The 17,462-nt window shown below is 47.6% G+C and overlaps 1 protein-coding gene across 6 annotated transcripts in view; it reads right to left on the reverse strand.

Annotated features, from left to right (window-relative positions):
- The window catches only part of MVB12B (multivesicular body subunit 12B), a 58,619-nt gene that overhangs the window by 25,293 nt on the left and 15,864 nt on the right, over positions 1-17,462 (reverse strand). For 5 of the 6 annotated variants that reach the window (XM_032708101.1, XM_032708098.1, XM_032708097.1 and 2 more), the window contains 3 exons: positions 15,435-15,564; positions 15,019-15,141; positions 3,229-3,326 (listed from right to left, as the gene is read on the reverse strand). In XM_032708101.1, coding sequence (XP_032563992.1) covers positions 3,229-3,326; positions 15,019-15,141; positions 15,435-15,564 — 351 coding nt within the window. Of the gene's footprint in view, positions 1-3,228; positions 3,327-15,014; positions 15,142-15,434; positions 15,565-17,462 lie in introns of those variants that run through there. The other variant, XM_032708103.1, reaches the window with a different exon arrangement.

Genomic DNA, 17,462 nt, shown 5'->3' on the forward strand with positions numbered 1-17,462 from the left:
AAGATGCTCAAGTCTGAAATGAAGGCAGTATGTAGTCACAACAACATCTTAATTAAGCTGAAGGCCATGAGAAAAGACTGTGCTGTGAAATACTGAGCCGTGTCTGCTGACAGGTCTGTCTGGAGTGAGGCATTCTTCTTCCAGCACTGCACATTAAACCTGTCAGCTCCTCAGTACCCTGCTCACAGCAGCACCCACAGACCTTCTGCACATTAACTTAGAACTAATTCTGCCTTTTGGTCTGGGACGTGTGGCACGAGGTGGGACCAGGGAAGGTGCCGGGCACGAGGATGACGCCAGCAGTGCCAGTGCTGCACTGCCATGGTGCTTGGCAGGCTCCTGCTGTGGGGTCTGGGCAGTGCTTCCCTATCTGCACCCTGTCAGGGACTGACTGACTAGTTTACTGCACCAAGAGAAGCCTCCTTAACTTTCTGGTCACCCAATGTCTCATTGCCAAGACTGGCAATGACAAAAGGCTAGTTAAAAACTGCAATTGTTGCTTTCAGGACCATTTTTTCCTTCCGTTTTGTGCAAACAACAACTGCGTTACACAGTCCAAGGGGTAATGGGCAGTTCCAGGAAGGAAACGGTCATTCTGCCAAAATGTATTTGAGATAGAGAGTAGGATCGACAGCCAAAATTCACGTCACCTTCCACAAACATGCTGAACCCCAGCTTTAAATGTCGTTTTCATTGACTACTGAGAAAATCTTGGGTGTCTACAGAGAGTGAAGCGAGACCACACTGCAGCTCTTCATTCCAGCCCTCCCTTCCCAAGCAGCTCCTCCTGTGCCCACCACAGACTAAGGCAATAGCAAGAAGAGAAGAGACTGTTCTTAATGCCTTTTGTTTCCCTCACCAGCCCCAGAAGCCACTCCACTATTCTGGGAGCCAAGAGAGGGAGCCCACAGGCCTGTCTGCCATGCAGGCACAGAGGAATCCTGTGCCCGCCAGAGAGCCCCTGTCCCCTCGCCCACCACAGTGGCCACTCGCCACTGCCACCCACACATGTCTCACGCACCCACCCACCCTGGCAGAGATCCCACCGTGGGAAAGCGCGGCCTGGCAAAGCCTGACCTGGCAAAGCCTGGCCTGCAGCACAGCTCCAGTGGGCGCTCCTAAATCTCCCGTTGCCATGGCACTGCAGCGAGCACTGCAGATAGACCGGACTGGCTGCACACAATACCAACGGAACAGGAAAGTTGGGAATGGTTTCCACAGCACCGTCTGGGGGCTAATCCACCTCAGCAAGGTTTAAGCACACAAAGGGAATTGTCACAGCACCTCATTGCAGCTGCTGACAAGGCAGCCGTGGCCAGGAGCTGTGCACGAAGATCCTGCCAATGCACGGGATGTTTCCTATGACAAGACTCTTTCTTTGGAAAGGGCTCACAGCTGCAATAGCCATTTCAGCATATGCACAACTCATATAACAGCATTTCAGGACAAGAATGTGCAATTGGAGGAAAAATAAGAGTTATATACTTTGAAATGTGCTCATGCAAACATGGAGAACTAATGCCCTGCCCAGTTCCATAGGCCTGTTTTGTGCTTTGGCTGTAATGATCTGGAAAAGTGTTCAGGCTCTTTGCAAAGGGCTCCTCAGGCTGTGCAGTGAGCAGAGGCAGCCCTGCACACCCTGGAGCAGGGTCTCTCACAGTAACACCCACACAGAGCTGCTGTTGGGCATTTGGTGCTTTCCCAGGAGAGAAAGCACAGCTTCCCATCTCCATGCAGGATTGTCTCATGTGAACACAGGAACACGCCTTCCCTTACATTTCCAAATCTATTAGGGCAGGAGAGTAACAAGAAAAACAAGGACTGACAAGAATTATGCAATTGTTATATTCTATCTCTTTAGGAACCCGAAGCTGCAGTTTCAGGCAGAGATTACCTTTTAAATAACCCTTTGATTATGGTACACGAATTAATGCCATGTTCCCATGTTACAAGTGTCACTCACTATTAATAGCAAAAACCTGTGAATGGCACATTTTTGTCATCTTCTCTTCCCTGATTATGCACAAGCAGTACCTACTGCACAGCCCACTGAATCCACTGCTGTTTTTTCTGGGTTTCCAAACTGTCCTAAATCTCCTTCAGCCAGAAGAAGGGACTGGACTTTCATTACGTTTTGATGGAGTCAGGTTTAAAGGCAATATTTTTTCCCCTTTCAAAAACAACATAACAAAGAGAAAATTGTGGCTAAGTGTGATTCTACCGTGCCTATCACAATATTTGTTCAGGTGTACTCCAGTACTCCTAGAAAAGATAACTCCAAGGAAAACTGCTGCACCCCAGCAATACCCAGCCAAAGCACAGCTCATGAGCTGGCCCCTAAGAGAAGGGGGGGGTGAAACACACTCCTGGGCCACAGCTGCACCCAGCAATTTTTACTCTGCAGAACCAAAAGCCCCTTTGCTTTGATCCATGAACAACTCTCAGACCACACAGCTCTCAGCACATCCAAGAGTGATAGTCCACCTAAAGCATCTCTCAGAGGCAGTTCTTCCTGGGCCCAGAGAACCTGGCTACGTTTCCTTTGAGCTCACTCTTCCTTCTGGAAAGCAAGCACTTGGAGCCAGGACCTCCTCCCGAAGAGCAGAGCTGCCAGGGACGGGTCACAAGCACCCCAGCTCCAAAACAACCCACTGCATGGTCATGAGACAAAATAACAGGTACCTGCACCTGCATGGAGGAAGGAACAGGCTTGACCCTCCCCACTCTATTTCAATAAACAACTCCCTGCAGATTAGTACTAATTAAAAACAAAAATTAGCTAAAATTTAATTGAAGGCTTTTCCCATGTTGACATCTGGCTCTAGCATTTGTATACTGGTTTGGAATGGTGAAAGCTGCAGCTAGAGAGACCAAGCATGCATGTGCAAACGCAGTTCTCACAAAGAACACAAACCTCTGTATCCTAACATCTAACTCCAAAAGAACGTGCCAACAGTGCTTGCCATCAGAGCTCTCACATAGCCCCTCGGCAGGCTGCAGCATCCCTCCTCAGGGGCTGCAATCTCCCTGGGCATCAGTAACACCTCCTGCTGGCAACACCTGCCTGGGGTTTCTCTGCACCCCAGCTGCTCTCAACTATTAAATGGCACGGATCAAAAGCTGATATTGTTCCATGGGTACCACACACCTGGCTGTTTGCACATGCAGGTTTGCTGTACTTGGTTACACTTCTGATTCCACAAGAGCAAAGAAGCCGTGGCAGCTCACCTGAGATTGCATACAGGTTGGAGTGCTGGTGCTCCAGGTCCAGGCGAGTGCTGTGACTCTTGCCCCGAAAGCTGGCCGGGAGTGTCAGCGAGATATGCCTGAGGGAGAGAGAGGGGAATTGGGGATGATGTTACTACAGAGCAGAAAATGCTGCTGCTGTCAGCTCGCTCCAGCCTGATTACTCCAGTCAGGTTAAGCAGCAAATATTGATATTAACGTTGCTTCCAAAACTGTCTACGAACTGTCTACACGCAACATTAGCCTCCTCCACCCCATTGAGCACTGGGCTCAGCCAAAAACTGAGGGCTGCAACAGTGACCATCTACCCATGGTGGAGCATCCAACCCTGGCAGGGCATCCACCCTGAGCAGGGCATTTGCCCCTGGCCAGGTACAGTAGCTCCACTCGAGCCAGCACCCAGGAACAGCCCACGTGGCTTTTCGCTTTTAATTAAAATCTGTATTTTTCTAATGCAGATCCCAGGTCTGCGTGAATTTTAATAAAACGTTACCATTAATCTTCTGGACTGTGTTGCCACACATAATGAAGAGGCTCCCTCTTCACAGAGGGGTTCAGTGCAGCACGAGGCAGTGGCAGCAGCTCCCACCTCACCCGGACACAGGCAGACCCTCGGCATTGCCCTCCTGCCAGAGGGAGAACCAGGTGACCTTCGTGTCCTCCTGGAGTCCCTGTGTGTGACACAGGGCCCTGTGTATTCTCCAGCAGAGCATCAAACCCACGTCCTCAGCCAGCAGGTTTTATCTACCACATGAATCATCTGGAAGTTATCTGTCTTTAAAAACAGGACACATTTTGGGAAGAACTATGTATTTTTAGCCCTCAATGCAGCTGATGGTGAACAGCACAGATAAAATAAGAAAAAGCAAACATCAGTCTGAGTTTGCTTGTGCTTCCCAAAGCTATTTCTAACCAAAAAAAGATGGTGTGAAAATATATTTGAATTTGGCTATCAGTTTGCTGTTTAAAACACAATCCACATGAGAGTCTCTGGAGAAGCAGGTTTGTCATGAACACACTTTAAAACAGGAGACCACTGCCTGTAGGCATGACACACTTTTCATTTGGTTTTTAATAGCAGTATCCAAAAATACTTTCCAAGGCACTGAAACAGCCAATAGAAAGACTTTGAATTTCTCTGGTCTGTAGGGGAACTGCTTTCTTCACCACAAACAGAACAGCAGGAATTGTTCTGGAAGCAAACAAAGCAGATCTACTTAAAAGGGCCATTTCTAAGGAGAGTATTTTTTAGAAGTTTGTACCAGCTTGTGCTGCAGGAGAGGCCAATCCCCTGCCCTCCAGACAGCCCTCCTGCCCAGCCCACTGCCACGCTAGGGAGGTGACACACGTGCCCTCAGCCAGGGCATTGCAGGGACTGTCCCACAGCTGGCTCAAGGCAGCACTGCCTGAGCACCACGACACAGCCCTTGGCTCCAGAATGCAGGCAGCAGCCTTCCAGCACAGCTCTGAGCCCTTTGCTTGCAGAAAAATCTCTGCAGCACAGCCCCAGTGGGTCCCACCGTGCCAGGCAGCTCACACACACACAGAGCAGATGGAGGGGGGCACGTGCCACGTGTGCAATGAAAACGAGTCACTCGCCCGCCCAGGACCTGACCACACACACGACTGTGGCAGCAGCAGGTGTGCCCAGCCCTCACTGCCCAGCTCCACAGGGAACCCTCAGTGGGCAGCACTCCCACCACTGCTCCTGGGGCTGGGGGCAGTGCCAGCCCAGCCTGGACACCAGGGGCTTGACTGTGGCTGTAACGAGGGCTCCTTGGGAAACCATGGCCTGCATCCCTGCCCTGGGGGCCACTTGCCATTCCTGGGGTAGGACAACTGGGCATTCCATCTCTCCAACTGAACTGCATGTGGACAGCCAGAGAGATATCTCCAAGAAGAACATCAGCTGCAAGCCTACAAGACAGGGCAGTGACTGCTGGATGGAAATCAGGTCTCCCCTTCCCCCTGTCCTTTTACAAAAGCATGACTTTGTAGGGAGAAATGGGAAACAAAGCCTAATTTATTTTAAATTAATGCAAACTTTGGCCAGGATCAATATAACTTATACCTACAAAGTTGATTGCATAATACATTTTCCTTATGTGTTGTAAGAGCCAAATCATTTTGCATTGTAGAAGACAAAAAAGAGGCTGCCATTGAAAAGCAAGAAAATCCCAATTACAAAGTCCCCAAGTTCCTAAACACATATCGTGGAAGTATGTGCAGCTCTGCGGCATATGGCAAATCAATTACTAGTTCAAATTTTAAAACAAAAACATGGTAAATGTGTTGCACAAATAATCAAGAACAACGGTTTGGTTTAGATTACAGCGGCCACTAGAGTTTTGAATACAATTAATCATCATTCCAGGCAATGGGAAGCCATACTGACACTTATTCCTAATTTGAATATTTAATTAGGGTGAAGTTCTTCATCAAATTACTACAGAACTGGGAGGAAAGCCTAAAAGATTTAAACAATTACTACTTTAACCCTTCCACAACTTCTCACCTGTGAGCACAACAATCTTTTTACTGTTTTGCAAAGCTGGAACACGCTCAGGCAATGTGAGAAGACAGCATGTAAAAGGCACTACAAATATCCTGGGAAAGGGGCATGGACACCCAGCAGCCCAAAGGGCTTCTCTGCCGAGGCCAGGCTGGCACAGGCTTCTGACTGCCTGTGTTCCTTGGCCTTTACCAGAGCAAAGCTTTCGGGCCACATCTCTATTTTAGCAGCAAGTGTGGTTTCTCCCAGGGCTTTTGTGGTTTGGGGTTTGTTGTTGTTCAAGTTTGTTATTGGTTTGGTTATTTTCAAGTGAAGAGCCTGTCCAAAACCATCCAACGGGCTCCTGTGCTGAGGGACACCGAAGCTGCCACCCACAGCTGACCTGGCACAGCCGCCCGCTCCTGCCTGGGAGGGGTCCCGGCTCTGGTCCTGCACCGGGAGCTCACGGGATGGGGCTCGACTCTGGTGCTGCTCCAGATCTGCTGCACCTCCCAGCACCCCATGGGCATCCTCTCTCTGCACAGCCCTGCCTCCAATCGCTCAAACACCCCTTCATGTGCTGTATTAATCCATACGAGAAAATCTCTTTTAATGAGGAGTGATATATAGTTATGAACTCTCTAGAGCCATAATTAGAGCAAACTAATTGAAGTTGTGTTTTGACACACTTTCCAAATTCACGGGTACTGCATGACATATTCACAACACTACTGCTGCACACCGTGATGACAGCAAAATCATTAGGCTAATAACACTTATTTGCATTCTGATCATGCCAGCAGCGGCCGTTAAATGCTGCCTCAACCAGTGCTCGTTTACTCAGAAAGTTTCCACTGGAAGATATTAACAGTAATTATTAGTACTTTAGCGAATCTCTGATGTTTAGGAATGGCAACTTGCATTAACTATCCCCATGCCAATTATCTTCCTTTTGAACTGTCACCAGAAGCAGCTTTCCTCCTCCCCAAAAGGAAGCGATGAGGTGATTTGGTGCTGCAGAAGGACTGGACGGTCCTGGTGAGGCCAAGCACAGGGCTCCAGGCTGTCCCTCCACAGCTGAAGTCAAACCCACTGCTTCAGCACTGCTTCAATGCCAAAGATATTTTTCTCCAGCATACAAAAACTTGCAGACAACTTAGGATGATCCCACTGCAACAGCTCAGGACAGGGTAGTTTTAATCATTCTCTTCATTTTAGTTGCTCTTTTAGTCTGTAAGTCCACAGAAGAAGTCAGCATGTGATGAGGAGCTCTTTCACGTGCAGGTGAAGGGGATTTGAGGTCTGTGCACATTATGGCCGCTTTTTGAATGTTTTTGGAGAGTAACTCACATAAAACAGGCCCAGGAATGCCTGACAGTTCCAAACTGGTTAAGAACTGTCTGCAGGAAGGTGATGAACTGCTTTTGAAGTGAGGGGGCAAGTACTCATAAAAAGGAACAGAGGATCACAAGGGGAAATGCCAGATATCAAAGGATGCTTCATAATTCATATAAAAATATCAACAATGCACAGCAAAAGCCCAATGGTAAGATGGGCTTCAGACCCAGCAGTGACAGTCGGGTGGTACAAGTGTGGCACCCAGAGCAGCATCTGAACCATCAGGCAGCAAAGTTTGTTTCTTTCACAATGACGTTCAGAACAGAAAAACCTTCAGTCTCATGGGAATACCTTCCAAAAAAAAAAAAAAAGGACCCTGCTTTCCATAATCAATGATCATGGAAGGATCACACCTCATGAAAAACTGAGGACAAAACAATTAAATTCCAAGCTGTAGATGGCTGAAAACACACCTAAAGTGAGTTAGTATCAGGCTGCAGCTCTCAAGAAACGTAATCCAACTCGAAAGCTTTGCTGCTGGGATTCCACAGACTGGCATCAGAAGACTTGGCAACCACCTGCTGTACCGGGAGGCATTTCCCAGACTGCAGCTCACAGCCCAGCAGGTATCCATAGTTCCGGCAGTGGCCAGATCCCAGCTACAGTATTTATTCACAGCCCTTAACTTTGACTGTGCTGGGGTGCTGTGCTGCCAGAACACCTACCTCATACCCCAAAGAACTGCAATGAAAACCAAAACTGCGAGGCAAAAATCACCTCGGGTAATGGACTTCATTCCAGACAATCTATTCTAATCGTGTAAACCAAATACTTAAATACTTTCTAAAACCTTTCTGACCCTTTCCCTAAAACAAGCAACATATGGGCTTTGCAAGCATTTCATCTCATTCCAAGCTACTAAAATATCCTGTTTCCTAAAAGTCAATGAGAACTGGGGATGCCAGATTCAGATTTTATAAAAGCCCAAATGCAGGAGAGAATGAAAAAGGGAGTAAGCAATTCTTTCCACGTTCAGATCTCCCCGTTTAACTTTCCCAGCTGTAGAAAGGGAGGAAGGCAGCACGTGTTCTGTGCACTGCACACAGCTTGTGCCCCCTGTGTTCCCCTCCCCAGACACCCACGCCACAACAACGGGGGTGATGTTGCACTCCCCATCAAACAAGAGCAGCCACTGGTTGAACACACGAACCCCAGTGATGTTCAGGAGTGCACATGATCTCCTGCAAACCAGCAACCCAAAACGGCTGGGCCTAATGCAGAATGAAGCTCCTGCAGCTTCCTCTACACGGGGATTAATTCAGATCAGAGGACTGGAGTAACTAGGACAGAGCAGCTGCCAAACAATAGAAAAAACCCAACGAGTTTAATATACACCGCTTGGAAGTCTGAGCTGCAGCCCATTAAATCCTTATAGGCAGAGGCTGCATCAAAGAACTGAGACCTTGCACTGCAAGCACGAAGTGCTTATGAAGTGGTTGTCTCAGCTGAGCAGCGCCGTGTCTCGGGAGGCTGCGGCGGGAAGCGCGCGGCTTCCACATCCTTCACGAGCTGCTCTCCAGAGTCAGGAGTTTTCAGATAATGAAGCAGTAGGGAAAAATTGCCAAACAGCAGAAATACTCCAACAAGATAAATTACACACGGTGCAAGCTTCCTCGGTTAGGATTTTAAATTCTGTCAAATTAATCAGCCCAACAAAGCCCAGGCTCACGTGCACAACGCAAAGCCCCTGGCAGAGAACAGCCCCTCCCAGGGGCAGGGGGTGGTGGGGGCAGCTGCCCAGACCTCTCAGCTCCTGGGTGCTACAGGCAGAGCCTGGCCCATGGGAACACTGACGCTTCCCCTGCAAAACCTGTTAAACAAATATTCCACATAAAGACTCATTTGGGAAGAGCACATTGTCAGCACTTTGCCAGTAATAAATAATGACAGTCCAAACACTTTACTAAAAGCAGTAAACTCAAGAAGTGTTTTGGAAAATGGTGAAAGTGACTGATTTAAAGAAGGAAATATCTGAACACAACCACATGCACTTCAGGGTGAAAGTGCAGACTACAAATCAGCAGTGGCAGAGATCACAGTAAATAGCAGACAACACACAACTTTTAGGAAAAAGTGCTCAATACCCCCACAGGGCTTATTTAAAAACTGAGAGTACAGCTTCTCCAAGAAGGTACCTTCAGTTTGGACTTACAACCCTATGCTATGCCCCCAAAAAAACATGCCTCCAGGAATAATGCAATATAGCAAGAATAGGGCTCTATAAAGAAAAATGACTCTTCACTTAGAGCACTCCCCAAATTTTTCAACGCATTCTCAAAATCAGCTAAATAAATCAGGATCCTTCTAACTACAGTTCATGGCTTTCCTTCTCAGCTGCTGCAAGGGACTCTTGTGCCTGGAAACCAACTATATTGTTTAAACATTTTTTCCTAATCATCATTTTCTACCACTAAAACATACTGGACTGTGACCAGTTTTTGCACGTCTTCATCCAGCTGAGCTGGACACAAGCCACACGGTCAGTGCCGTTTCATAACAAACCCTTTATGGGAACCAGACTCTGGAGAAATGTGTGCCAACCCCGCTTAGCCACCCAAACCATCATGTTCAGATCTGCACAGCCTGTATGCATCATGGACATTTCATCCTTACATTTCCTTCTCACCATCCCCACAGAGAGCATCCATAGAAACACTTCCACCAGGATTCCACTTACTCTTTCAGTCTCATAGTGTTTTTAATCCATTGCTGCTAAGATGTGACCTCAGTCCTTATGCCATCCTTGGCTTCTGGTAAGTATGTAATTTAAAAACTAGGAATGTTGTGCTGTGTTTCGTGATGCAAGTGATTTGAGCATTCAAGCCAAGTAATAGATTCAACATGTAATAATATAATTACTATATTGTATTTTTTTTACTTGATCTTATAGGTCTTTTCCAACGCAAAAGATTCTATGACTAGCTGCAAGTCAGAGGGTGGTTGTACTTTAGAGCTCTCCTGATGAAACAGATTAGAAAACACAACTCCATCAAGGCAGCACTTGGCAGAAAGGATCCCACTCACAGTGTTTCTCAGAGCAGTTTCCAGTTACACCAGAAACATCCATTCCAAACTACTCTTTATCTGGCATCAGATCCCCATGGCTCTGTGGGAGCATCCTGGCCCTCAGGCCACTGACAGTGGCTGCCCCCAGCCATGGCAGCTTTCTCAAGTCTTGGCTTCTTTCTACACCAGAACAGAAAAGCACTGAAACCCTGGAACCTTTTCCCTTATGGACTCTTCATAAAAATCTATTTTAAATGCCTTAAAGAAAAAATTAATATAGTTATTTCTAAATAAGAGGGTAGCTACTTAAAAAATAGGGAAGGCAGAAGACTTCCCACTTCCCTTCCACTACTCCACTGCACAGTCAGGCTGGTGCATCCCAGTCCCAGCTCATCCCAGCCCCAGCTCTGGTCCCCTCACCGACTCGTTGGTGCTGCTTTTATGACCTGCCACAACTGCACATCATCAGCCTGCAGCAGAAAGCCACACACTGATCCCTTCCCAAGCTTACACCACCAACTTCAAACACTCTTAATAAATCAATTTGAAAAATCAGACTTCTCTGCCTAGCAAGGAAATTTTTACATTCCTCAACATGAAGCTCTACTGGGAGCAGAGAACAGCAGCAAATCTTTTCCTTTTTCTAAGGAGGGGCAGTTTAACTAATGAAAAGGTAGCTGGGAGCTCAGGAGGAAAATTCACACATCTTGCTCTTATTCCAGGGATTTAAGTAGGGCAATGGCCATCTACTAATCAAAGCCAAAGTGGCACTTCCCTGGTGCAGTGCTCTGCCAGAGCAGTGTTTGAAGACCTGAGCACTGGGTGGCACAGACAGATCTGCTCCACGCAGGGAGGGAAGGAGGGACCCAGAGCTGCCAGGGCTGAGCTGCAGCACAAACGAGCTGTTTCTGTGGGTTTTCAGCCCCAGGGGTCAGGCACAAGCCAAAGCACAGCAGCTGCACGCTGGGCCCGGGCCACAGGAGGAGGCAGGAGCAGGGAGAGGCTGCCTGGACTGGGGCAGAGCCCAGAGGAACCACCATCTCCCCTGGACAGGCCAGCACGGGTCCCTGTGGCCACACAGGAGTTGCTGTGGGACCAGCACCCGCCTGCAGCTCCCTCCAGCCTGGGCAGTCTGGAACACCTGCTGCACAGGGATCCTGGGAAGGAGCTCTGCCCTTCTGAACCGGCACACCAACGGCTGTGCTAGCACACGAGAGGAAAGCAAGGAGATTGCAGCCAGATCTTTCCTCTCCTCTCCCTGGTAAGCCATTAACCTTTTGGATGACAGCCTCACAAACCAAATGACTGAATGACTCTCAGGGTCAGTGCAAATCTACATTTTCAAAACCTGACATCTACAAATAAAAGTTGTGACTGAATCCCAAGTCTCTCCAAGAGGGAGATTAAACACCTGTGACACATCATCTGCAATCAGAGTGCTCCATTTCCCAAAGTATCCATCACAGATTGATAACATCCACGCAAAAAGTTAAGTGCAATTATGTCTGTCACTGTAAAACACACTCCGGCAGCACTGGCTGACATCTTGCTTGCAGCTGACAAACTGAGAGCGGGCTGTTTGAGTGACAGTGGCAGAGGCTCCTGAAGGAATGTGCTCCCGAGCCACAGAAGCCACTCAGTGCTCAGAGCACCACAGCTGGGATGAAGCCACTGCACAGGCAGCTGCAAGGCAAAACTGCTTGAGGTTGCTCCCAAAATGCTGGACCTGGACTTGAAGAGGAGAACATCACCCACAAATCCTGCTCCAGCCTACTCCAACAGAGCCTGAGGTATGGCAGGGCTGAGGCCAGAGACACTGCTCAAACACTTGTGACATGTGCTGTTCTTCAAGTCCCCACCCATGCACTGGCAACCTTCGATGCACAGGCTGGGTGAAGCAACAGTGTGCCAAGGGCCAGGTGAGTCAGCTGTTACCAGCACCTCTTCTGGGGGAGGATTACCCTCCTGCTCCCCAAAGCGATGCTCCCATGCAGCACAAGCCTCGTGCACAGAGCAGAGGTACTGAGGGAAATTACATCCAACTCCCTTGTGTGACTCAAGCCTACAAAAGCCACCCTTCAGCAGCAGGACAGGAAACTGCAAGTGCGTTTCTCCAGGCTGCCATTAGTGCCAAGAAGCTGTCACAGGATTTGGAGAGAAAAGAAGGAAAGCAGCTTGATGCCTGCACAATGGCATGGCCGTGCTCCACAGCACAGCATGCCACCCTCACCAGGATGTGCCAGGGCTGCCCTCAGAGGCCATTAAGCCAGGTGCCCGCAGTAGAAAACACCAAGGAGAAGAAGTGGCTGAAAAATACCACATGCAGTCCTGCACGACTCTCAAACAAAGCCTCTCCTTGTGCAGCCCTGACTGTGAGCCATAACCCCGTGACAGGAGCAGCAGAAGCAGCACTGCTGACGTGCAACAAGCTGTGCAGGTCACACCTCTGACACATGACCATACTCTGATGTTCTGCCATCCACTGCCATCAGCACCTTGTACCACAGATCAGAGGGGCTGGTGCAGAAATAAACATCTCCCACAGTAAAAAGTTCTTCCATGCTGGAAGGTTATGTTGTGCAGAACACTGGTGTGTTTTACTGGTTTAGCTTATATGCAGCATTAGCAATTGTTCTGAAGCACCCAGGCATACCATCTTAATTTAGAATTATTCTGTAATGCCAGACAGCAACTGAGGAAAGCAGCTGAGATATGTTACCATCCCAACATCAGACTCTCCACAGCGCTCCATGTGGCACTGCTCACCAGTTCTCCCTCAGCACTGAGGCAGCTTCAGAACAACTCACTGCTGTTCCTGTCAGGATATATCCACATGGAATAAAACAGCAAACTGGCTGCCAGTGTCAGCTCTTCTCTCTATGGTGAGGTAAAAATAAGAGGTTACTTGTGACTACAATCTTTCTCAAACACTGTGTTGAGCAACTCACCACATTGCTGATAAAGTATTAAAAGAGGCTTTCAAGTAGTCTGTGTTCCCTGTAATAATGAAATATTTGCAGGATGCACCTTTATATACATTTATATTTCTTAAAAAATATATTGGATAATAAATAATCAGAGTAAAAAAACCAGACATGAAAGATGCTTTGAATGATCAGGCTGGTGGTGTAAAAGTTACCTGTAAATCACACACAGGGTGTGAGAGTGGAGCTGGCTACAGACAGGTGGGTTTTACTAGGAAGCATTAATGTAACATTCAATTATTCCACTGCACACTGGCTGGTTTAACTCAGCCAAATTAGAATACATTTTATATTGACTATTTTGACATTTGCTTTATTTGGCAAGTAAAACAAAACTGATCCAATTTCCTTGGAGCCATTGTAAACCATAAACTGTACAACAAGAGGTTATAAAATATATAAGCCTTGTAAACACTTCAGACTGTCACTGATGCTCTGAGCTCTAATTTTGGCCCTGTTTCCAACAGCTCTGACTCTGTTCTGCAGCCTTCCCTGCGCAGCCATAAAGTGACCCTTCTGCACTCAGTGATTAAGCACTGCCATTGACATTCTCTTGCTATGTTAATTTCTTTTTTTTTTTTTTTGTGGAAATCTGCCCAGACAGGAATTTCTTGCGGACAGAAAAAGAAGATCTATGCTTTAAAATCAAGACATCTTTCCCTCTGATCTCACATGGCCTGGGCTGGCCTCTAGCTTGTGTCCAGCAGAACTTCAGAAAAATGTCTCAAGTGTACACACCTGCCTTAAAAAGACACCTGATACCTTTTTGGGGAGCATTTTACAGCAGTTTAAAAGCATAACTCTGAAATGATCTGTAAATCAAGACTCCAAAGGACGTGAGAATTTCCACCCATGTGATACAATGACCTTTGTACACAATGACCTTTGATTCCCCTGGAATTTCTCTCGTCTCTTCCAAAATTCTAGCTCTCAATAGTTCCTGTAACACTGTAAAAGTACCTGCAGTGCATCAAATGCCCAGTGCAAAAATACATATTCATCTAACAAGGCAAAAGCCCAAAGGGACCGTGTTCTCCACGCTGTCTCCAGCAGTGGCCTGGCCCCACTCAGTCCATGAGCCTCAGCAGCAGGACCCTGACTCACACTGGGTGCTGTGCTTTCACAGTGAATGAATGCCAGGAGTGCAAAGTGCTCAGTTTAACCTGTCTGGGATGGTTTGTGGTTCAACACCACTCGGATTTGCCCAGAGAAATCCAGCAAGTAAGCTGTCGACACAAGACTATTGACAAACATACACACCAGTACATTCGTTCATACACACACACAAACATTGTCCATAACACAGAGAGAAGGCCTGGACAGACACTGTGCCAGCCCCTGCCCAGCAGTGCTGCTCCCATCAGTCACCACACGATGAGCGGGGCTCGTGTCAGCTGCATGACTGGAGCTCAGCAGTCGGGTCCAAGAAAATAAAAGTCCAAGAGTCACTACTTCAAACCATGAGTGGACTGATCCTGGAGATGTGCAAAACTTGTTTCCCTAATAAAGTCTGTATGATTGCTTCTCCCTCCCTCTGCTCACGGAGAGCAATCGGCCTGGCTGCAGCTCTGGCCCACTCTCACGGGCTGGCCCACAGGTACATGTTGGAAACCACAACATCCTGCATAGTTTGAAGCAAAGGAAAGGTGCAGTTTGCTGTTTCCCTTCCTCTGCAGGCCTTTTTTTTCTTCTAGCTTCTTCATCCACGTGTCTTTACACAATGACAGACAAAGGAACTTCCAGTAGGCAAATACTTCAACAACAACACATTCCCTCATCGTGCCACAATCATTCCATAAGAATGCAGTACCCTGGTCTTGGTTTCTCAGGCAAGGTTAGTAACCACACACCACGCAGCATCAAGCAGAAATGGCTGGAAAGCAGAAAACCTACCTGGGCAGGTTGGGAGCAGGGGTCGAAGCCGGTGCTGGGGCAGGAGGAGCCGCAGGCTGTGCGGGGTCGTGGTTGCGTGGCACTCTGCCCATCCGGTACCAAATGCCCATGCTGTTCAACTCCCTGGGGAATCAGCACAGAAGGCATCAGTGCTACAAACAAATGCTGCACATATGCATGAGCATCAAGCACTGACGTGTTTCACGAACACCTTAGTCAGTGAGAGCCAGTCTAACTGAAAAAAGAGAATGAATTAATTCCTATATTAAACCCAGCAACACTTGTACTTACTTGGACTTTTCTAACAACAAGCTTCAGGTCTTACAAACTACTACTCAGTAACTACAGGAACACAGAGTGCGTTGCCTTGGTACAACTGAATTTACAACAACAGCTTTGGAGTGAGGGTTACTCACCCTATGAATGTGTACTGAGGAGGGGCCTGTTTAGATCTTCCCAGGATTCGGATATCACAGATGGCTGCCTCTGTAGAATCTCGAGGGATGAATTTAATGCACAGCCTCTTCTTTCTGAAAGCTATTTCTTCTGGAAAAACAATGCAGAACACAGGGTGTGTTTTATGCAAGATTAGGGTACAATGTTATTTATTGTGTCTCCACATATTAGGCAGATAATCATGGCAAGAACTGGTGCCAAAGAACAGACATGTCAGCAAACCAGTCAGTGCAGTGCCATTCAGTGAGGAATGTTTCATCAGGAGATGTGTTATGGGCACCACAATAACCAGATCTCCTCCTGCCCTCTGCAGAGATCAGCCCCATGTGTGCCCAGTGCTGCCACACGGTGCTGAATGGAGGTGACTCTGCCAGTGCCACATACCTCTCGCACTCCCTGCTCCTTCCCAGGTAATGTTTGCCTCACTGGCCTGGACAGATGTATCTATACATTTCTCTCACAAGCATCACCTCTAGGAATGTACCTGGAAGCACAACCGGTCAGTTCATTCTGCCAACTGCTTCCAACCAGTCACCTCCACCAAGAGGAGGAGCAGGCAGAGCCCACTGTGCAGAGAGGTCGAGGGTAAGAGCTGTCTGCCCAAACCTCACGCATCCCAAGTGTTAGTAACATCTCCTGATGCAGTCAGCAGGCATGGAAATAATACTCCCAGTGTTTGCCTTGGTTCTTGATAGGGACAAACCAGATTCACAAAGCAAAACTGCCAAGACCTCCAGTGAGGCAGCTGTGCTGCTCTGACCTGTGCTCTGGGGGTGAGTGAACCTGCTGCACAGCCCTTTCTGTTATGTGTCACGGAGCAATTCCACTTGCTTCCATGTTATCCATCACGTAAAACTCAACTCAAAGTTAAGGCTTATCTGTATAATGAATTCACATATCTGCAGGCTGTCTCTCTGCATGCAGACACAATGCACAGCCAGCTCTGGGGCAGTCTGTGACCACAGGTGGCACTGGCACACAGAGACAGATTCGCAGTGCTTGGAAACCACTGCTCCATCTCACCCTAAGGAGGCTCAGGGTGACCAAAATGAGGTTCCTGTTTGGATGCAGGCACTTGGAAGACAGGACACAAGTCTACTGATAAACTGAAAATCTAAAGAGCAGATGCTGAATGAAAATCTGGAAACAACCAGCAACTACAAACAAGTGCCTGCAAAATAAAAACCCTTCAGCTTAATATGAATGAATATCTTCTAACTTAAAATAATGCTCTCACTTCAACAGATGGCAAGCAGCCCTGTCTCTGTAGGCTCCTCCTGTTTCGTAATCCACACCTTGGGAGAACAGCAATCCATCCCAGCCTCTGGAATGTGCCGCTGCACCAGCATCACCAACCGTACAGACAGTGTGAGGTGTGCCAATACAGCATCTGTGCATGCAGCTTGCAGTTACCGTGCTGCTTTTAGAGATGGTAAATACCTGCATCCCTGAAGTTTAGTTCTTACCCTGATTTGAAAAACTAGGGCATCTGCTTGAAGTGCCTAAAACTGATTTTAGGAGCCTAGGGTTTAAGGCTTCCGCACCTGAAAATTTTCTCAGGACCTAGTAAGGAGTACTGTATTAAATATATTTACTGCAAGTCAGCTGCCACTTTGAGAGGAACACAGAGACACCTGTAACTTCAAATCTAACTCTGAACAAAATCAGTGCCTCTTATTTGACTTTCTCCGCAAGTACAAAGCCGAGTATTTGCTTTTGTCTGTGGTCTCTTTCACACTTGGTTGGAGTCTACAGTCTCCAGCAAATGTGGTTTAGGAGCTGGATTCAGCAGTTACACATGCTTAGCCAGAGTTAATTTTAAGTAAACCTATTATAAACAGTCAATCGAAATGTGTTCATTCATGCCAACAGAGGCAGAGATATGCACTGCTTCCTTAGTACAGGCAGTGCCTCTGCTTTACAGACTGTGGGGTGACAACCCAATGCATTTCAAATTAGTAACAAAGCCCCCTTACACTCTTCCACCA

This window comes from Chiroxiphia lanceolata, chromosome 21 (assembly GCF_009829145.1).
Source record: "Chiroxiphia lanceolata isolate bChiLan1 chromosome 21, bChiLan1.pri, whole genome shotgun sequence".
NCBI classification, from domain to species: Eukaryota; Metazoa; Chordata; class Aves; order Passeriformes; family Pipridae; genus Chiroxiphia; species Chiroxiphia lanceolata.